At 45.3% G+C, this 18,817-nt stretch overlaps 1 protein-coding gene across 1 annotated transcript in view; it reads right to left on the bottom strand.

The window, feature by feature from the left end:
• Positions 1-18,817, bottom strand: part of LOC141182639 (uncharacterized) — a 58,457-nt gene that overhangs the window by 13,110 nt on the left and 26,530 nt on the right. Inside the window, exons 2-5 of the mRNA XM_073660802.1 lie at positions 5,651-5,800; positions 5,346-5,525; positions 5,134-5,257; positions 4,953-5,050 (exon numbers count right to left, since the gene is read on the bottom strand). Of these exons, the coding sequence (XP_073516903.1) occupies positions 4,953-5,050; positions 5,134-5,257; positions 5,346-5,525; positions 5,651-5,728 (480 nt within the window). The 5' untranslated portion in view covers positions 5,729-5,800. The remainder of the gene's footprint in view (positions 1-4,952; positions 5,051-5,133; positions 5,258-5,345; positions 5,526-5,650; positions 5,801-18,817) is intronic.

Genomic DNA, 18,817 nt, shown 5'->3' with positions numbered 1-18,817 from the left:
AATTTTCAGAGGGCCATCAGTCGGTCATCAACAGTCAGTGTAAATTTCTATTGAATATGTATCCTCTATCTCAGCCACAATGTGGCACAAGCCAGGCATGTTTTTTGCCAAATGGGGTGACTGACAGTACATTTCTATTGAATATGTATTCCCTATCTCAGTCACAATGCGGCACAACCTGTGACTAGGGCCTCAAACTTCCAATGACAAATATTAGTTTGGTAGGACCACTGTACAATGTGCATAGGGTTTGTAAAAATTAGCCCAATGGGCTGAATCATGGTTGACGCAGGAAGCCACCATCCCAAGGGTCTCCAATCACAAATAGTAGTTAGGCTGGAGTAGGAATACTGTCCTGGTTTGTCCACTGCACAATGTGCATAGTTTGTAAAAATTAGCCCTATGGGCTGAGTCATGGTTGACAAAGGAAGGAATCTGGTTTTTATGAGAAGGGGGTGAGGTTAACAGCAGTAGCATGAATCTGCATGTTTGGTGAATTTAGGTTGGCTTGCTGTCATCTGGAGGGATTACAAACTGTGGAGATATCCAGTCCTTGTTGAATTTAATCAGAGTAAGTCTGTCTGCATTTTGCATGGAGAGGCGTGTGCGCCTATCAGTGATGATTTCCCCAGCGGAACTGAAAACACGCTCAGACACCACACTAGCAGCCGGGAAGGCCAGCACCTCCAAGGCATATAAAGAGAGGTCGGGCCAAGTGTTCAGCTTAGACACCCAATAATTAAAGGGAACTGAAGCGTCAGAAAGGACACACGTATGGTCACTTAAAAGTAATCCTTGACCATGTTCTGCAACTTATCCCTCCTTGGCATTTTTATAGGCACAGATAGCCCTTGCAGTTTTGCTGGTTTATTTAAAATTGGCCAATTTGGGCACATTTTCCCCCCACCTCCGTTGGAGCTGGGGTTCGTGTATCTCCCCATTATCCCTTGGTGTTGAAAAGAGCTGGTACCTATGCCACCATCATTATCTGAAGGTGATATTTTCAGCAACTGATCCACAAAGGCCCTCTTAAACGATTCCATTGTACAACCCCTGGCAAAAATTATGGAATCACCGGGCTCGGAGGATGTTCATTCAGTTGTTTAATGTTGAAAAAAAGCAGATCATAGACATGGCACAAAACTAAATTCATTTCAATTGGCAACTTTAGGCTTTTAAGGAACACTAAAAGAAATCAAGATTAAAAATGTGGTACTCAGTAAGGGTAATTTTTTTCAGACCAAGCAGAGGGAAAAAATTATGGAGTCACTCAATTCTGAGGAAAAAATTATGGAATCACCCTGTAAATGTTCATTTCCAAAACTAACACCTGCATCAAATTAGATCTGCTCGTTAGTCTGCATCTAAAAAGGAGTGATCACACCTTGGAGAGCTGTTGCACCAAGTGGACTGACATGAATCATGGCTCCAACACGAGAAATGTCAATTGAAACAAATGGGTGGATTGGACAACCTTTCAGGGTAGGATCTGGTGTCCGTCAGTGCTGTCCTCTTAGCCCTTTGCTTCACGCCTTTGCAATTGATCCCTTCCTCAGAAGGATCGATTGTGGATCGTTGGCAGGGGTGCGGATGGGCAGGGCGGCGCCGGAGGCTATCTTGAGGGTAGTGGCCTATGCGGACGATATCACCGTATTTGTTTCTTCGCAAGAGGAGGCAATGGTGGTGATGTCAGAAGTGGAGCGCTACTCTGAGGCATCCGGGTCCAAGGTCAACCAGGATAAGTGTGAAAGTCTCTGGCTGGGAGGCGGAGATCCCATGTTTGATCTTCTGGACACCCTCCCCGAACCCCAAGAACACGCCAAAGTCCTGGGCACTGAATTCGGCAAGGGTGATTACCTCATGAAAAACTGGGAGGCCAGAATCAAAGATGTCGCCCAAAGAGTGGACCAATGGAAGGGTTGGTCTTTGAGCCTGAGGGAAAGGGTTGACCTGTGCAAAGCTTTCCTGCTCCCCTTGCTAATCTACCTGGGCAGCGTCTGTGTCTTGCCAAAGCCTCTCTGGACACGGGTCTACAGTCTGTTCTTCCAGATGTTATGGGGGAATAGACTGAACCTAGTCAAGCGGGAGGTCACTTACCGCACAAGGAGACTAGGGTGGTTGGATATGGTGAACCCCGTGGTGTTCCTAGTGAACACCTTCTTGAAAGTTAACGTGGCAAACCTCTGGAAGGAGAGGGCTCCTCCATGGGTATTATCCTGCAAGGGATGGTTTTAGCCATCAATCTTCAGGGGGAAGATTGAAAGATCCTCGCACACTGCATGGGCATCTCCCGGCTTATGTTATCCCGGTTCTCAAAATGATCCACCGGTGGGGTCTGGGAATATGGGGAGTGAGGTCCCTCCCGAGGAAACTCCTTGATAGGAGGGTCTTGCTTTCTCATTTTCAGAGTCCATTGGTCCTCAAGAACTGCCCAAGTCGGGATCTGGAGGTTGGGTTGAGTTTGTTAAATTCTAGCAGGATCCCCAAGAAGTACTGGGACTTGACTTGGTGCTGCTTCCAAGGTAAGCTGTGTGTAAGGGGCAATTTGAAGTACAGGAGCTCTGAGGAATTGCCCCCTGTGAGGCTTGTGCTAACATGCTGGAAAGCATGGAGCACTTCCTGCTTCATTGTCGCTTTAATACAGAGGTGTACAACAGGGCAGGAGATCCATTGGTTGGTCACGGCTGGCTACTCTGTCCTATGCCGGGTGGGCCTATGGAGCGTTCGGAGACCATGGGAGAAGGTACCGAACCACTTTATTCATAATAAGTGTAGTGGTCAAGTATTTCACGTGGAAAGCACGAGTTTTAGTTTTGACGCAGAGCAAAATCCTAAGTGCAGATGAAGTTTGTAGGAACATCCTAGGTGACCTGGTGAAGGTACGTTCTCTGGAGTATGAAAGACTGGCTTCCCAGAGGGCGGCCCGTCTCTGGAGGGGCTTTTCCTTCAGGGTGCCTTAGTCCGGTAGTACTCCTATATCCAGGTGGTGGGCTGATGTCTTTTGTTTTGTATTTATGTCTCCTGAATAGGTTTGCAAGCATCGAACTTGAGCCTTGTGAGAATGTAGGTTGCCTTTGCCCTGGCCTCTGCTCAACTTGGTATGGCAGATGCTACAGCCTACAATGTTTTTCTCTGAAGGACTTTCAGAAAAAAAAATTCCACACAGCAGCTGAACACCCCCTTACCCTGACTTGGCGGACAGCGGGGGTGCTCTTGGGAACAGTTGACCCAGTTCTCACTGGGCAAACCATGACCCCTTGGTGCCTGTGTTGGTGCTACATATCCATCTTCCTCTGTGTTGCTGTCATGGCTACGCATGCCAATGGTCCAGGTCGGATCAGTGGACTCATCATCGACTACCTCGTCTTCCATCTCATCCTCCTTCCCAGTTGACATTGTAGGCTGACCTGATAGCAACTGTGTCTCATCATCATCAGCCTCCACCTCTGGAGACAAAAAATAATGTTCCGCCAAGTGTCTTTCTTCTGGCCATAGGTCCTCAAATACATAAGCATCAATGCACGCCACCTCCTCTTGTCCCTCTTCAATGCTGCACAGTGATAGTCCAGAGCCAACCAAAGGATACATACCAAACAGATCCTCGGAGTGGCCAAGCTTGGGGTCATATGTCTCCTGTGACTGATAATGGTTGGAGGAAGGAGAACCAGCTTCAGGATTGGATGGGCCAGTCTTCTGTGTATCCACAGTAGACTGTGTGGTCGTGGAAGATTTGTTGTTGCCTGACAAATGCTTAGAGGCCTTTTCTGCTATCTGCTCTCTTTTCAGAATCTGCTCTCACTCTTGTGGCTTCCACACACGTTTACGTTCCAGACTGGGAAATTTTCCAGGAACATAGTGGATGCATCAAGCTGCTTCTGACCTGACACAGACTGAGTGCCTTCTCACGCACCATTGACACATCCCTTAACAACAGACTTTTTTGGCATTTTGGGTTTTGTTGACAGATTTTCAGATGTTGATGGCACAAGCCAAGCTAGCTGTCACAGCCAAAATAGTGGTTCAAATGGCCTGGTGCGTGCTTTGTTGCAGGCAGTAGGAAATGTTTGGACTACTGCTTTGTGTAGGGCACAAAACACTTTTTTTAGTGGACTAATATGGACAGAAGGCAGGCTCTGACCCCTAAAACAGCAGGGAAAACAGACTGGTGCTAAAAAAAAAAAAAAAAAAAAAGGCAGCACAAAATGCTACTTCTGTGTGTGCTGGCAAAATATTGCTTTGCCTCTGACAGGAGCTGTTTTAATATGGACACTGGAAGAATGCTACTTAATACACTCCCTACCTAATACACAATCTCTCCCTCCTTGTACTCTGACTTTGTTGTGTGTCTTCAGCTCTGAAAAGAGCTATTTTTTTGATGGTATTATGGAGCTAGTGAGCGGCTCCTTTAAACACGGAACTAGCATACACTGCAGGTAGCCCTTAAAAGGGCTTTTGTTTTATCAAGAGGCCTAAACACTCTCCCTAGCAGCTCAGCAATCTCTCCGCATGCTTATAGAATGCAGGCTCCAGATGCAATGTGCACAAAATGGCGACGACAGGGCTTGAATAGACCCTATGAAGCTGGGTGGCCAGCCAATCACAGTAATGCCACAACCAAGATGTCTGAAGCATTACTGTGAATGGTTATGAAGCCCAGAATGTTTAGTGGCTGCAAAGGAGGCGCCAAAACTGCAGAGCAGGACATTCGAATATAGCGAGGCGAACACAAATGCTCGCAATATAACAAGTAACCCGAACACTGTACTATCCGTGCGTATAGCGAATACACTCACTCATCACTAATGATCAGCTCTAATCCAGCCATCTCCACCATTCTCATTATACAAGTACAAACCATACAACTCTGGTGGATAAAACAAGACCGAACACAAGACCTTCACAGCCGTATACACATCACAGGAGAGATCTCATGACACCTTCTCTCCATGTACCTGATAATCCTGAGGAATATTGGGATCTTCTTGTTTACAGTCCTGTGGAAGAAGAGGATGTGGACATCTCTCTGGTGTTGTCCTCTTACTGGATAGATCTAGAGGAAGCACATACAGGGACTGAATTCATTCTTTACATATAGACAATTAAAGGCTGTGTGTATTCAGTCCTGTCTATTACCCAGTGATGTGAGGGGCTGGGGAACTTCCATCTTGACGTCCTTGTACAGATCTTTGTGTCCTTCTAAATACTCCCACTCCTCCATGGAGAAATAGACAGCGACATCCTGACATCTTATAGGAACCTGACACATACAATGATAGTTATCCCTCCAATCCCTTCATAGCTTTACTATAAAATGTCCCAGCATTCCTCATTCCTAGCAGTGTCACCTCTCCAGTCAGCAGCTCAATCATCTTGTAGGTGAGTTCTAGGATCTTCTGGTCATTGATGTCCTCATGTATCAGGTGGTGAGGTGGAAGCTCCGTGATTGGGCTCAGGGGTGTTCTCCATCCCTCAGACACAGGGTCCTGACAGCGTTCACTAGAGGTTTTCTTCACTACTGTGTAATCCTGATTATGGAGAGACACATTAATAAATCTCACTACGAATATTTCCAGAATCCTCACCTCTCCAGTTCTGTCTGTTATTTCCATACATAAGAATGATGTAATGTGACGTCATCAGAATCTCTCACCTCTCCAGTAACCCGGAAGAGGATCTCTAGGGTGAGGTGCATTATTTTCTCAGCCATCTTGTCTGTGTCCATATTCATCTTTGATGCGTAATTCTGGAAAATTCTCTTATATAGAAGATATTCACTGAGAGGATCCGATATTGTAGAGACCTGAATGTGAAGTTGAGCAGATGTAACATCATAAAAATCCTGTGTAATAATACAATTACTGGAGATAATAAGGGAAACATTTGAGGAGATTTATGTTTTACAGTATCTAGTTTTCTTCTTTACATCTACTAATAAAGCCTATATATTTTAGGCCACAGACAACAAGTAGTTTCTTCCTCAGAATCTGCAAGTGAATACCTTTCCCATAGACTCATCTTCCTTATTGCTAATTCTAATCTCATTTACCAACACTGGAATCGGCATTAGCAATACTGCAGGAGATATTGATTACACGTGATATGAGAAATAACTACTTTATGATTAAGACAAAATCTTCATCTTCCACTACGGCTCTAGATACATATTTGGCCAGAGTCTGTCACTGACTACATCACAACCGGCCGTCTATATGTTTCCCGTCTTCACCGGACTGTCATCTTCTATCACGTTAGATCTCAGGTCTGATTCACACTTCGAAGTTTGAGGCATTTATAAAAGCTTGTTTGTAAGACCACAAAGACAGGAGTTATTTGATACCAAAATTTCCATGTACAGTGTTTTATGGGGTTTCAAAACAAAGTGTGAATATCAAATTGAAATCATTGCTGTTGGGATTTTGTGCAAATTTCAACGCCTCCTCCTGTGTGCCTCCCCATATCAGGAGGAGTTCGTCGATAAATCGACTGTACCATATGATTTTTTGGGCTGTAAATATTGCTCTAAAGGTAAATGTGTTGCTCCTCCCATTTGGACATTAATCCAATTACGGTGAAAATTTGCTGCCCATACTTAATCCCCTCCTTTGTAAGAAAAAAAAAAAATTTGATTGTCAAAGCAGAAATAATTATGATCCAGAAGAAATTTAACTGACATGTTAATGAAATCTTTTATTTCTACTGTATACATGCTATAGGTATCCAAGTAATAGCTCAGGCTAGTTAATGCTACACTGTGTGGTATGGATGAATATAGAGCTACACATGTGGTCAAAATTGTTAGTACCCCTCGTTTAACCCCTTACTGGCCTGGGGTATATGAGTACGCCCCAGGCCATCACCCCCGGTTCAGCACGGGCTTCGGCGTTGAGCCCGCACTGAACCGGGCACATTTCAGCTGATTCTTACAGCTGACATGTGCCCGCAACAGCCTCGGGTGGAATCGCGATCCACCCGCGGCTGTTAACCAGTTAAATGCCGCTGTCAATCTCAGACAGCGGCATTTAAAAGGGCCGCGCCGGAAGTGTGTCACTTACCAAGCCCATTGGTGACCCCGTCATGTAATCGCGGGTCACTGATGGGTGGGCATGGCAACCCAAGGTCTGCAGCAGACACCAGTGGTTGTCATGAAAAGATTGCCATAAGTGCCACCTAGTGGTCGGTGCTAATAGCACAGGAGCATTTCTGCTACATAGAGGTGATCTGCTCATCGCCTCTATGTAGCAGAGACAATCAGACAGTTGCTGCTTCTAGTCTCCTATAGAGACTATAGAAGCAAGCAAGAAGTGTAAAAAAATGTTTTTAAAAATATAAAAAGTTTAAATCACCCCACTTTTGCCCCATTCAAAATAAAATAATAAAAAATAAACCCCACACACACATATTTGGTATCGCCGCGTTCAGAATCGCCCGATCTATCAATATAAAAAAATAATTAATCCGATCGGTGAACGGCTTAACAAGAAAAAAATTCCAAAAGCCAGAATTACGCTTTTTTGGTCGCCGCAACATTGCAATAAAATGCAATTATGGGCGATCAAAACATCGGATCTACCCCAAAATGGTATCAATAAAAACGTCAGGCAAAAAATAAGCCCTCGCCCGGCCCCAGATCCCGAAAAATGGAGACGCTACGGGTCTCGGAAAATTGCGCCTTTTTTTTTTGGAATTTCACTACTTAAATAAAAAAGAACCTATACATGTTTGGGGTCTACTAGTGTTGAGCGAACATGCTCGACACTGCTCGGTACTCGCCCAAGCATCACGCTACTCGGGATGTTCGGCGAGCACCGAGCATTTCCGGGTTACTCGGGCGGGAGCTCGGGTCTCCGCCCAGCATGTTTGGCGCTCTTTACAGAGCCAATGAACATGCAGGGATTGCCAGCCAGTCACTGTAATGCCGCAGCCATGTTGTTTGTGGGCATTACAGTGATTGGCTGGCCGCACAACGTCACCTCGAGTATTTAAAACCGGGCGCTGCCATCTTGGACACAGACGCCCGGGATTAGCTAGTGTAGGGAAAGTGCTGCTGAGCTAGGGAGAGATTTATACTGCAAAATAGTTAGTGTAGGGTCTCTAAAGGCTGCCAGATCAAACAAACAGTCCTTCTCAGGACTAATATCCATCTCAGATATCAGGCAGGCAGGCTGTATAGGAGACGGAGTGGTTATACCAGCTGCATTACAGTCCTGTGTGCTCCTGTTGCTGAAATTTCTGGACTTAGCTCCAGGTCTCGGGGGGCCAGGAAAAATTCTTTTTTCTCATCTAAATCCTCTTTTTTTTCCCTCCTTCACACTGTACAAATACCCGTCTTATTAACCTTTTGGTGTCCCCCCCCAAAAAAAAAAAGTTTGTCTGTGACAGTTCAGACACAAATATATCTGTTTAAAAGAGTCTGGTGTAGGCCAGAGAAACAGAAGTGTGGTTTTGCAGTTCCACAGTTCAAACCTCCTCTGTATTATCCACTTTTGGGCCATTTTTACATAAAAAAAAAAACGTTTGAGTGTGTCGCTCACTGTTCAGCCGCAAGTATATATATTTAAAAAAGTCTGGTATACACCAGTAAATTATAACTGTTGTTTTGCCGTTCCATGGTAAAAAATCTCTATTATCCAGCTTTTGGTATTTTTTCCGTTAAGAAAAACAGTAACGGTTCCTCCCTGATTGTTCAGATTGTTTAAAAGAGTCGGGTGTAGGCCAGAGAAATAGAACTGTGGTTTTCCTCTTCCACGGTTGTAATCTACTTTTTATTACCCTTTTTCCATTGATAGGTGAAAATGTGCCACAACCAACAGCCACATCTTCTCACTCCCAGTTCTTGACCGAATTACTAGGGAAACACAGAACAACACCAGTATTGCGACCTGATCAGTGTGAACAGGTTATTAATTGGATAGCAGATAATACTTCCAGTTACCTGGCCACCACCAGCTAAGGTCGGTCTTCCACACGGTCAAATGTTAGTCGCCGTGAGTCTAGACCGCATACTCCTCCTCACCCTGATGCTCCTTCCTCCCACCATGCCGAGTGTCGTCAGACAGCAACTGATCCCACACTGGGACACTCTGAAGAGCTGTTCACTGGTCCATTTCCAGATTTGTGCCCCTCGCCTGCTCCGCTTGAAGTTGTGGAAGGGGAGATCCCATTTAGCGATGCCCAAATATTTGAACAGCCACGGCCACAGGAAGGCGACGCTGGCAATTTGTCACAAGAGGTGGACGATGACGAGACAATTGCCAGGAAGTGAGGAGGAGGATCGTGGTGCGCAAGTGGAAGAGGAGGAGGTGGTGGATGATCTAGTAACTGACCCAACGTGGCAGGAGGACATGCAGAGCGAGGCCAGCAGCACACAGGGTGAGGGAGGCAGAGTACCCCAACAGGCAGGAAGAAGCAGTGTGGTGGCCGCATACAGAAGGCAAGCAACAGTTCCCCATAACACCAACATAAAGGACGTTGCCAGTACAACCTGTAGGTCTTCCAGAGTCTGGAATTTTTTTAAAGACTCTGCTGATAACCCCAAAAAGGCCATTTGTACCACCTGCCAGGCCAGCATCAGCAGGGGTGACAAAACTACCCCTCTGACCACCACCAGCATGATCAGGCACATGGCAGTAAAGCACCCGACTTTGTGGGGTGAACCCCAGGGTCCACGACCAGTGTCAGCGGGTGTCACCACTGCTTCTTCCACTGTTGTGCGTGCAATAGAACCCCCCCTGTTGTGTGTGCAAGGCAATCCCCTGTCCATACTGCATGCAAAGATGCCCCCTACTCTCAGTCTTCACTTGTTATGGCAGTTTCTCAAGAAACAGCATCAACGTCCACGTCCCACCGCAGCGTTCAATTGTCCATATCCCAGACCTTTGAACAAAAGCGGAAATTCGCAGCCAACGCCCCACAGGCCACAGTCCAGCTTGCGTTGGAAATGCTGCCTGTTAAGCTGGTGGAGACGGAATCCTTCCGCAACCTTATGGCGGTGGCCGTCCCTCGGTACTCGGTCCCCAGCCGACACTATATTGCCCGGTGTGCCATCCCCGCAATACACAAGCACGTGTCCCAAAACATCTGCCGTGCCCTGAACAACGCAGTTACTGGGAGAGTCCACCTGAAAACGGACACGTGGACAAATGCTTGTGGCCAGGGACGGTACATCTCCCTGATGGCATACTGGGTAAACATAGTGGAAGCCGGGACCCAGTCGGATCTTGGGACGGAACACATCCTCCCCACACCGAGGATTGCGGGCCCTATGTCAGTCAGAGTTGCCCCCACAGTGTACAGCTCCTGCGCTTCATCATCCTCCTCCTCCTCATGTTCAGCCTCCATCTCAGATATCACCACATCAGTTACAAGCTGGAAGCACTGCAGTACTGCCTCCGCCAAGCGGCAACAGGCTGTGCTGAAACTCATAAGCTTAGGTGAGAAACCTCAAACTGCTTGTGAGTTGTGGACAGCTGTGAAAGAGCAGGCAGATCTGTGGCTGAGACCGCTGAACCTACATCCAGGCATGGTCGTGTGTGACAATGGCAGTAACCTGGTGGCGGCTCTGAGGTGAGGCGAGATCACACACGTACCATGCCTGGCTCATGTGCTTAACCTCGTGGTTCCACGGTTTCTTAAATCGTACCCAGAGTTGCCAGATCTGCTCGTCAAAGTACGCCGCCTGTCAGCTCATTTTCGCAAGTCGGCTAAAACTTCCGCCGCCCTTGCTGTATTGCAGCAGCGTTAGCAGCTTCCGGCACACCGACTGGTGTGTGATGTCCCCACACGTTGGAACTCTACCCTCCACATGTTGCAAAGGATTTGTGAGCAGAAGAGAGCAGTTGTGGAGTACCAGCTGCAACAAGGCCGTCGATATTCAGGTCAGACTCCACACATAAGACCTCAGGAGTGGACCTGGATGTCTGACATATGTATCATCCTAGAAAGAGAAATCTGACAGATTTGGGCAGTAAATATGTAATACACTTATTATATATGTTATATTCCATTGTATTGTATCACCCACCTCGGACCAAACAATGACATGCATAAAAGGGGAAGAGCGAGAACTCAAAAAATTGGTGATCCATCACAATTGTATATAAAAGGTATAAATTTTATTAGAACATCACAATTGGGGTGAATAAACACATACAAAGTCACACTGTGGATTAAAATGATGCACACAGTGGAGACAGAAATTTCATACAACTATGATTGTCATGAGATGTACAATAATCAGATTACCAATATTCATAGTGTAGTAGGTATTCCTAACATGGTAGGCATCTGTTCACATTGCCCTGCACACTAATGCTATGAAACATATATCACATTACAGTACTTAATATAAATCATGTCTATCACATATATCACATTACAATAATCAGCCTGTGGACAGGTGGATATCACCATATACAGCAGGAATTACCTCAGAATAGACTGTCACGTGCGCACCAACCCCGACGCGCGTTTCGGCGACCAGCCTTTGTTTATTCACCCCAATTGTGATGTTCTAATAAAATTTATACCTTTATATACAATTGTGATGGATCATCAATTTTTTGAGTTCTCGCTCTTCCCCTTTTATATATGTACCATCCTGACAAACTTTGAGGAGTCCACCAAGATGGTGAGTGGCGATGACGCCATCATTAGCGTCAGCATCCCACTTGTCTGTCTTTTGCAACGCTCTCTGCAGAGAATTAAAGAGGAGGCATTGCAGCCAGAGTATGATGAGATGGATCAAGAAGCTGTAGCGGGCGATTACACACAGCCCAGCCTCATCTCATCCCAATGTGCATTGGGGGACAATGAGGGAGAGGAGGAGGAGGAAGAACAGGAGCTGGTATCATGCGCTGTAGATGGTAGTACCTGTACAACTGTCATACCGTCGGTTCAGCGTGGGTGGCCTGAGGACAGGGGGAGGAGGAGGAGGAGAGCATGGTCAGTCGTCAACTTGGTGAGGTCACGGAAGTCTTGCCCGTTACCAGTCTGGCAAGCATGGCTGACTTTATGTTACGCTGCCTTAACTGTGACCCTCGCGTTGTCAAAATGTTGGGTGACAGTCATTACTGGTTGGCGACACTTTTAGACCCCCACTACAAGGAGAACTTTTACTCTCTTATTCCTGAGGAGGAGAGGTCTACAAAAATGGGGCAGTACCAGAAGGCCCTTGCTGCAGAACTGTTAAAAAAATTCCCATCTGAACACGCTAGCGGCAGAGGTCACAGTTCGTTGCCCAACCAAGGCGTACATGCGAGAGAGAAGCAACTCCAATCCAGCAGAGGCAGGGGAACACTGTCAACATTCTGGGACAGTTTTCTCAGACCCTCCCTTCGGACAGACCCTGAGGCGCGGGGTACTCTCACAAGGAGTGGAAAGTTTCAAAAGATGGTGAGGGAGTACCTTGCCGACCGTACCAGCGTCCTCCGTGATTCCTCTGTGCCTTTTAATTATTGGGTATCCAAGCTGGACACTTGGAATGAACTTGATCTGTACGCCTTGGAGGTCCTGGCCTGCCCTGCCGCTAGCGTGCTATCGGAGCGTGTTTTTAGTGCAGCTGGGGGAATTATAACTGATAAGCGTACTCGCCTGTCAACTAACAATACTGACAAGCTGACCCTTATCAAAATGAACAAGGGCTGGATTGGGCCAGACTTCTCATCACCACCAAATGACAGCAGAGTAACATAAAGTCAAATCCACGGTGTTATTTCGGGAGGTGTATTCCCATGCACCACTTCACACCCACACATGGGTATACGCTTCCTCATTTCAGCTGTTTTTGCTCTTCTCCTTATCCTCAGCCTCCACCACCACTATACCACCAGGGTGACAGTGGTCCGTGTTGCCAGCATTGCGAGTTTCTCCGTCCTAATTTTTGGCAGCTTTTGTTTGGAAGGCATAAGCAAATACTATGGGAGACCCACTCCCCAATAATGGGAATAATATTTTTAAGATGCTGTACTGTATGGCTCTTGTAAGGGGCATTAAAACCGTCTTGTTAAGCTACTGCGACCTCCACCACTCTTCCATGGGGCATTAAAACAGTCTTGTTAAGCTACTGTGACCTCCACCACTCTTCCAAGGGGCATTCATATTGTTTTTATTCCACTGCGACCTTCACCACTCTTCCAAGGGGCATTAAAACCGTCTTGTTAAGCTACTGTGACCTCCACCACTCTTCCATGGGGCATTAAAACCGTCTTTTTAAGCTACTGTGACCTCCACCACTTTTCCAAGGGGCATTAAAACCGTCTTGTTAAGCTACTGTGACCTCCACGTCTCTTCCACGGGGCATTGATACCGTCTTGATAAGCTACTGCGACCTCCACGTCTCTTCCACGGGGCATTGATATTGTGTTTTTATTCCACTGCGACCTCCACCACTCTTCCAAGGGGCATTGATATTGTCTTTTTATTCCACTGTAACCTCCACCACTTTTCCAAGGGGCATTAAAACCATCTTGTTAAGCTACTGTGACCTCCACGTCTCTTCAAAGGGGCATTAAAAGCGTCTTGTTAAACCACTCTGAACTCCACAGCTCTTCCAAGGGGCATTGAAATGTTGTTTTTAATTACCTCTAACCTCCACGACTCTTCCAACGTGCATTGCATTTCCTCCTAATTTTAGTCAGCTTTTGCTTTTCAATGCAAAGGTGAAAACTAAGGGAGACCCACTCCCCAATAATGGGTAGGTTTTTAGCATGCTGTAATCCACGTGTTTCAAGGGGCATTGCAGTTCCTCATAATTTTTGGAAAGCCTTCCATGCACTGCTTAGGCCAACAGTGTACAGGAGACCCAGTTGCTATAAATGGCAAAAACGGTTTAGTTAAGGCCCTCTGACCTCCATGTCACTTCAAAGGGGCATTGGAGTGCCTCGAAATTTTTGGTAGGCAATGGGCATTGCACTCACTGTATGCCCTATAACTGTGTAGCCGAACAGCTCAGTTTGTTACAGAAACATATCCTACAAGACATGTGTGGTTGACTGGCCTGATATTGATGTGAATGGTCCCTGTTCGTCCTGCTCTTTCTCCTTTGCCACCACCTCATCCATCATTTATCACCTGAAGCTTTGCTTTAACGGGAGTCATAGAACTGGGATAGTAGCAGGAAAACATCCAGCAATCCTCGGAGGAGGTAAGATATGCGCCAAAACGCTGACCACCTCAGGCCTAGCCGCTGCTACATACATGCGCTTGCATTCCAAGAAAACAAAGCAGATGCTAACTTCTATCATCATCATGCTCCTCACCTTGGCACTCTCAACTCCTCTGATGGAGAAGCAAGGGCCCACAGGAGGAGTCGGGTTCTCTGGTGGGCTCGTCCAATGCGGCCCTAAAGCAGGCCAGTCTAAGAAAAGTGTGTGGGTCGGTAACAGGAGAAATAGGGGCGGCTGGGGACCGTTTATGGTCAGTGAGATGGACCATCCCTGGCCACATTCACTTGTCCACTTGTTTGTGGTTAGGCTGTCCTTCCCACTAAATGCACTGGGGAGGGCACAGGTAATGTTTTGGTATGCGCTCTTGTGTATAAGGCGCACCGGGACAAATAGGGGCGGCTGGGGACCGTGTGTGGACACCCGGCCGCGGGGCGGCTGGGGACTGAGTGTGGACACCCGGCCGCCGGGCGGCTGGGGACTGAGTATGGATAAAAGGGCCGCTGACGCAGCCATGACATGGTGGCCGGTGTCTGTCTCCACATGCCTAAAAGGCCCAATTTCAAGTGCAAGCAAGCTAGCAGTATGGTATTGCAGCATGCGAGTGGGTGGGTGGTTGGCTGCATATTTGTGCTTGCATTACAAGGAATGTGGGAGGTACAACTGAACACTGCCCTGGGACAAGGACTTGCACGGGGATAGTTGCAAGTCTGCATCTTCTGATGCGGCAAGGATGACTTCTGATGGGCACACTTTTAGGCAGTGACATGGGTGTCAGAGATGCTTCCAGGGGTCTTCTCCATGCTGTTCCCATGTCTTTTCAGCACTGTATGCATGTGTCACACAGCACATGGCCAGATAAGGTTGTAAAATGTTAAAATGACATTTCCCGGTGAATGCATTTGTCACGGTTGAAAGCAATGCAAAAGTGCAAAAACGCATGAAAAATGCTACTTGTGAACATAGCCCAAGGTGTGGAGGAGTATTTTTGTCTTTGGTTATTTATTTTACCTTATACACAAGTCTTTACCCTGGAAAGGAAATTCCTTAACATATTTCACAGGAAAACCGTTTGAGTTTAGTTTTTGAACGTTTTATTGTGAGCCCGTAAAAGTGGCTTAATACCTCTGACCACGTTATTGACAGCAGTGACTTGGGGGTCAGAAATGCTTCCAGGGACGATCCCCTTGCTGCCCCCCTGTCTTTTGAGCACGGTCACTATCGTTTTGGTCACTTTTTAGGCTTTCTACAGACTGCCGGGGGTGCCGCCGCAAAAATGCTCGGGTCTCCCATAGACTAACATTGGGCTCGTTGCTCGGGTCGAGTACCCGAGTATCACGGTGAGCTCGGCCCGAGCTTCAAGCACCCGAGCATTTTAGTGCTCGCTCAACACTAGTGTCTATGAACTCATAATGACCTGGAGAATAAGAATGGCAGGTCAGTTTAAGCATTCAGTGAATGTGGAAAGAAAAAAAAGAAAAAACAACTGTGGAATTGCATTTTTTTTGCAATTTCACCTCACTTGGAATTTTTTTCCCCGTTTTCCAGTACACAATAGGGTCAAACTAGTAATGGTGTTTAAAAGTACAACTCGTTCCCAAAAAAATAAGCCCTCACATGGCCATATTGACCGGTCATGAAGGGGTTAATGAAAGAAAAACCCACAATGGTCACAGAAGTAACTTGAATCTGACAAAAGTAATAAATTAAAAATCTCTGAAAATGAACAAATGAAAGTCAGACATTGTTGTTCAACCCTGCTTCCACAGAATTAAAAAAAATTAAACTCATGAAATAGGCCTGGACAGAAATGATGGTACTCTTCACTTATTATTTTGTTGAACAACCTTTTGAGGCAATCACTGCAATCAAACGATTCCTGTAACTGTCAATGAGACTCCTGCACCTCTCGACAGGTATTTTGGCCACTCCTCATGACCAAACTGCTCCAGTTGTCTCATGTTTGAAGGTTGCCTTTTCCAGACGGCATGTTTCAGCTCTTTCCAAAGATGCTCAATAGGATTTAGGTCAGGGCTCATAGAAGGCCACTTCAGAATAGTCCAATGTTTTCCTCTTAGCCATTCTTGGGTGTTTTTAGCTGTGTGTTTTGGGTCATTATCCTGTTGCAAGACACATGACCTGCGACTGAGACCAAGCTTTCTGACACTGGGCAGCACATTTCTCTCTAAAATCCCTTGATAGTCTTGAGATTTCATTGTACCCTGCACAGATTCAAGACACCCTGTGCCAGATGCAACAAAGCAGCCCCAGAACATAACAGAGCCTTCAGAATGTTTCACAGTAGGGAAAGTGTTCTTTTCTTGATATGCTTCATTTTTTCGTCTGTGAACATAGAGCTGATGTGCCTTGCCAAAAAGTTCATTTTTTGTCTTATCTGTCCATAGGACATTCTCCCAGAAACTTTGTGGCTTGTCAACATGTAGGTAATAGTAGAGAAGATATCTGGCACCACCTCTGCTTTAAATACACTTTTCCTTCAATATGGTGAAACTCCTGGCTATATGGTGGTGCATGTCCAAGTGAACAATCAAGTAGTGCAAATGCAGAAATAAAGGTAGCACTCACCAGTGGTTCCAAGGATGTCCTTTATTTGTACTCACAGTACATATTAACTAGCGGCATCGGACGGAGATTCCTGAGGGTGTGCGGGGGAGTGAGAGCGAGGACGATGGCCGTTTCGCTCCCTTCCGGAGCTTCAAAGGGTCCGCTAGTTAATTTGTACTGTGAGTACAAATAAAGGACATCCTAGGAACCACTGGTGAGTGCTACCTTTATTTCTGCTTTTGCACTACTTGATTGTCATCATGTAGTTTGGCAAATTCCAGTCTGGTTTTTTTTATGATTTTTTTTTTTTAACAATGGTGTTCTCCTTGATTGTCTCCCATGAAGTCCACTTTGGATCAAACAACGACGGATGGGCCGATCTGATACTGATGTTCCTTGAGCTTGAAGTTCACCTTTAATCTATTTAGAAGTTATCCTGGGCTCTTTTGTTACCATTTGTATTATCTGTCTCTTTGATTTGTCATAAATTTTCCTATGCTTGTCAACTCTTTCCTTTGCTTCCTCTAGTCCATGTTGAATGTGGTGCACAACATGTCACCAAACAGCACAGTGAGTATCTGTAGCCCTATATACAGGCCCACTGACTGATTACAAGATTGTAGACACCAGTGATGCTAATTAGTGGACACAACTTGATTTAACATGTCCCTTTTGTCACATTATTTTCAGGGGTACCATCATTTCTGTCCAGGCCTATTTCAAGAGTTTAATTTTTTTCAAAATTCTGTGGAAGCAGGGTTGAAAAGCAATGTCTGACTTTCATTTGTTCATTTTCATAGATTTTTAATTTATTATTACTTTTGTCAAATTCAAGTTATTTATGTGACCATTGTGGGTTTTTCTTTCATTAAATGAGGGGTACTAACAATTTTGACCACGTGGGTATAACATCGCATGATAGCCAGTGATAATTTTCTTGCTATAGAAAAATCTTCAAATACAGTAGCCACAAATTTAGAGTCCCTAATGTAGCTGGGAATTTCGTGCACTAGTGGTTGAAGATAGAAATCTATCCACACACCCAGTCTCTAAGTCTCCAACCTAAGCCCGCTACTATTGGTCTGAGTGGTGGTGGAAATATGTTTTTGTGGATCTTAGGAAATTAATGATATATAGGTATGAAAGGTTGTTCCACATAGAGCTGTTCCGCAAGTTTTTTTTATCCAAGGCTCCTGTACTCAATCCTTCTTGTAGCAATATATATAATTCCATATTGAAATCATTGGTGTGGTCTCTGGTTAGTTCCAAATACACATCCGTGTTTCTTTTTTCTTAAATCAATCAAATTGAGCTTGAGCTAAATAGATTTTAATACCACTATTGTGCCCCACTTGTCTGCTTGTCGCACTGTCAAATCCATATTAGTTTTGAGTTCCTTCAGGGCAATTTTTTCTTTTCTAGTTAGATTGTTATTTTTATTTCCCTTATGAGTGATTTCATTTTTTTAGAGAAACCAAATCGTTTTCAATAAGATCCTGAAAGTGGTCTAAAACCATAGAACGTGACTGAAGTGGATTAAAGGATGGATTTCCCCTATGAAACAGACTATTCAGAGAGGTGTCAGACTTCATAGATTCCCTCTCCAATGATTTCAATTATAATAACACCTTTTGTTCTGAAAAAGATTTGTTAGGAGTAATATCAGAATTAACTGTTGCAACATCAGTAATATTTTCAACATCATTATCAGAGCTATCAAAATGACATTTCACAGTAAGGGTCCGCGCCAGTCTATTAACATCCAAAATTGCTCTAAATACATCAAACTCATTGGTACGGGCAAAACTTAGGCCTTTCACTAAAAGTCAGAATTGTTCCTCTGATAACACAAAACTGGACAAATTCCAAATTGGTAGCTTAAATAGCGGTGGTTTCTGTTCCGGGTGGTATATCTGTTTCCGCTTGTGTTTGTGGACCCCCTTCCTCCGTTTTCTGGCATGCTAGTAGATGTATTTTGTGGATGTTCAGAATAAAATCTTCCATCTTCGCTAAATTAGCTTTCAGTTTGTCATTACTGCTAGTCAAATCCTTGTTGTGCACAAATTTTTCCAATGAGGATTGGATACAAAAAC

The sequence above is a fragment of the Phyllobates terribilis genome, unplaced genomic scaffold (assembly GCF_046119375.1).
Source record: "Phyllobates terribilis strain yellow unplaced genomic scaffold, ASM4611937v1 Scaffold_35__1_contigs__length_13245226, whole genome shotgun sequence".
NCBI lineage: Eukaryota > Metazoa > Chordata > Amphibia > Anura > Dendrobatidae > Phyllobates > Phyllobates terribilis.
The sequence above is the reverse complement of the archived record's forward strand: the minus strand, read 5'-3'. Positions and strand labels throughout refer to the sequence as shown.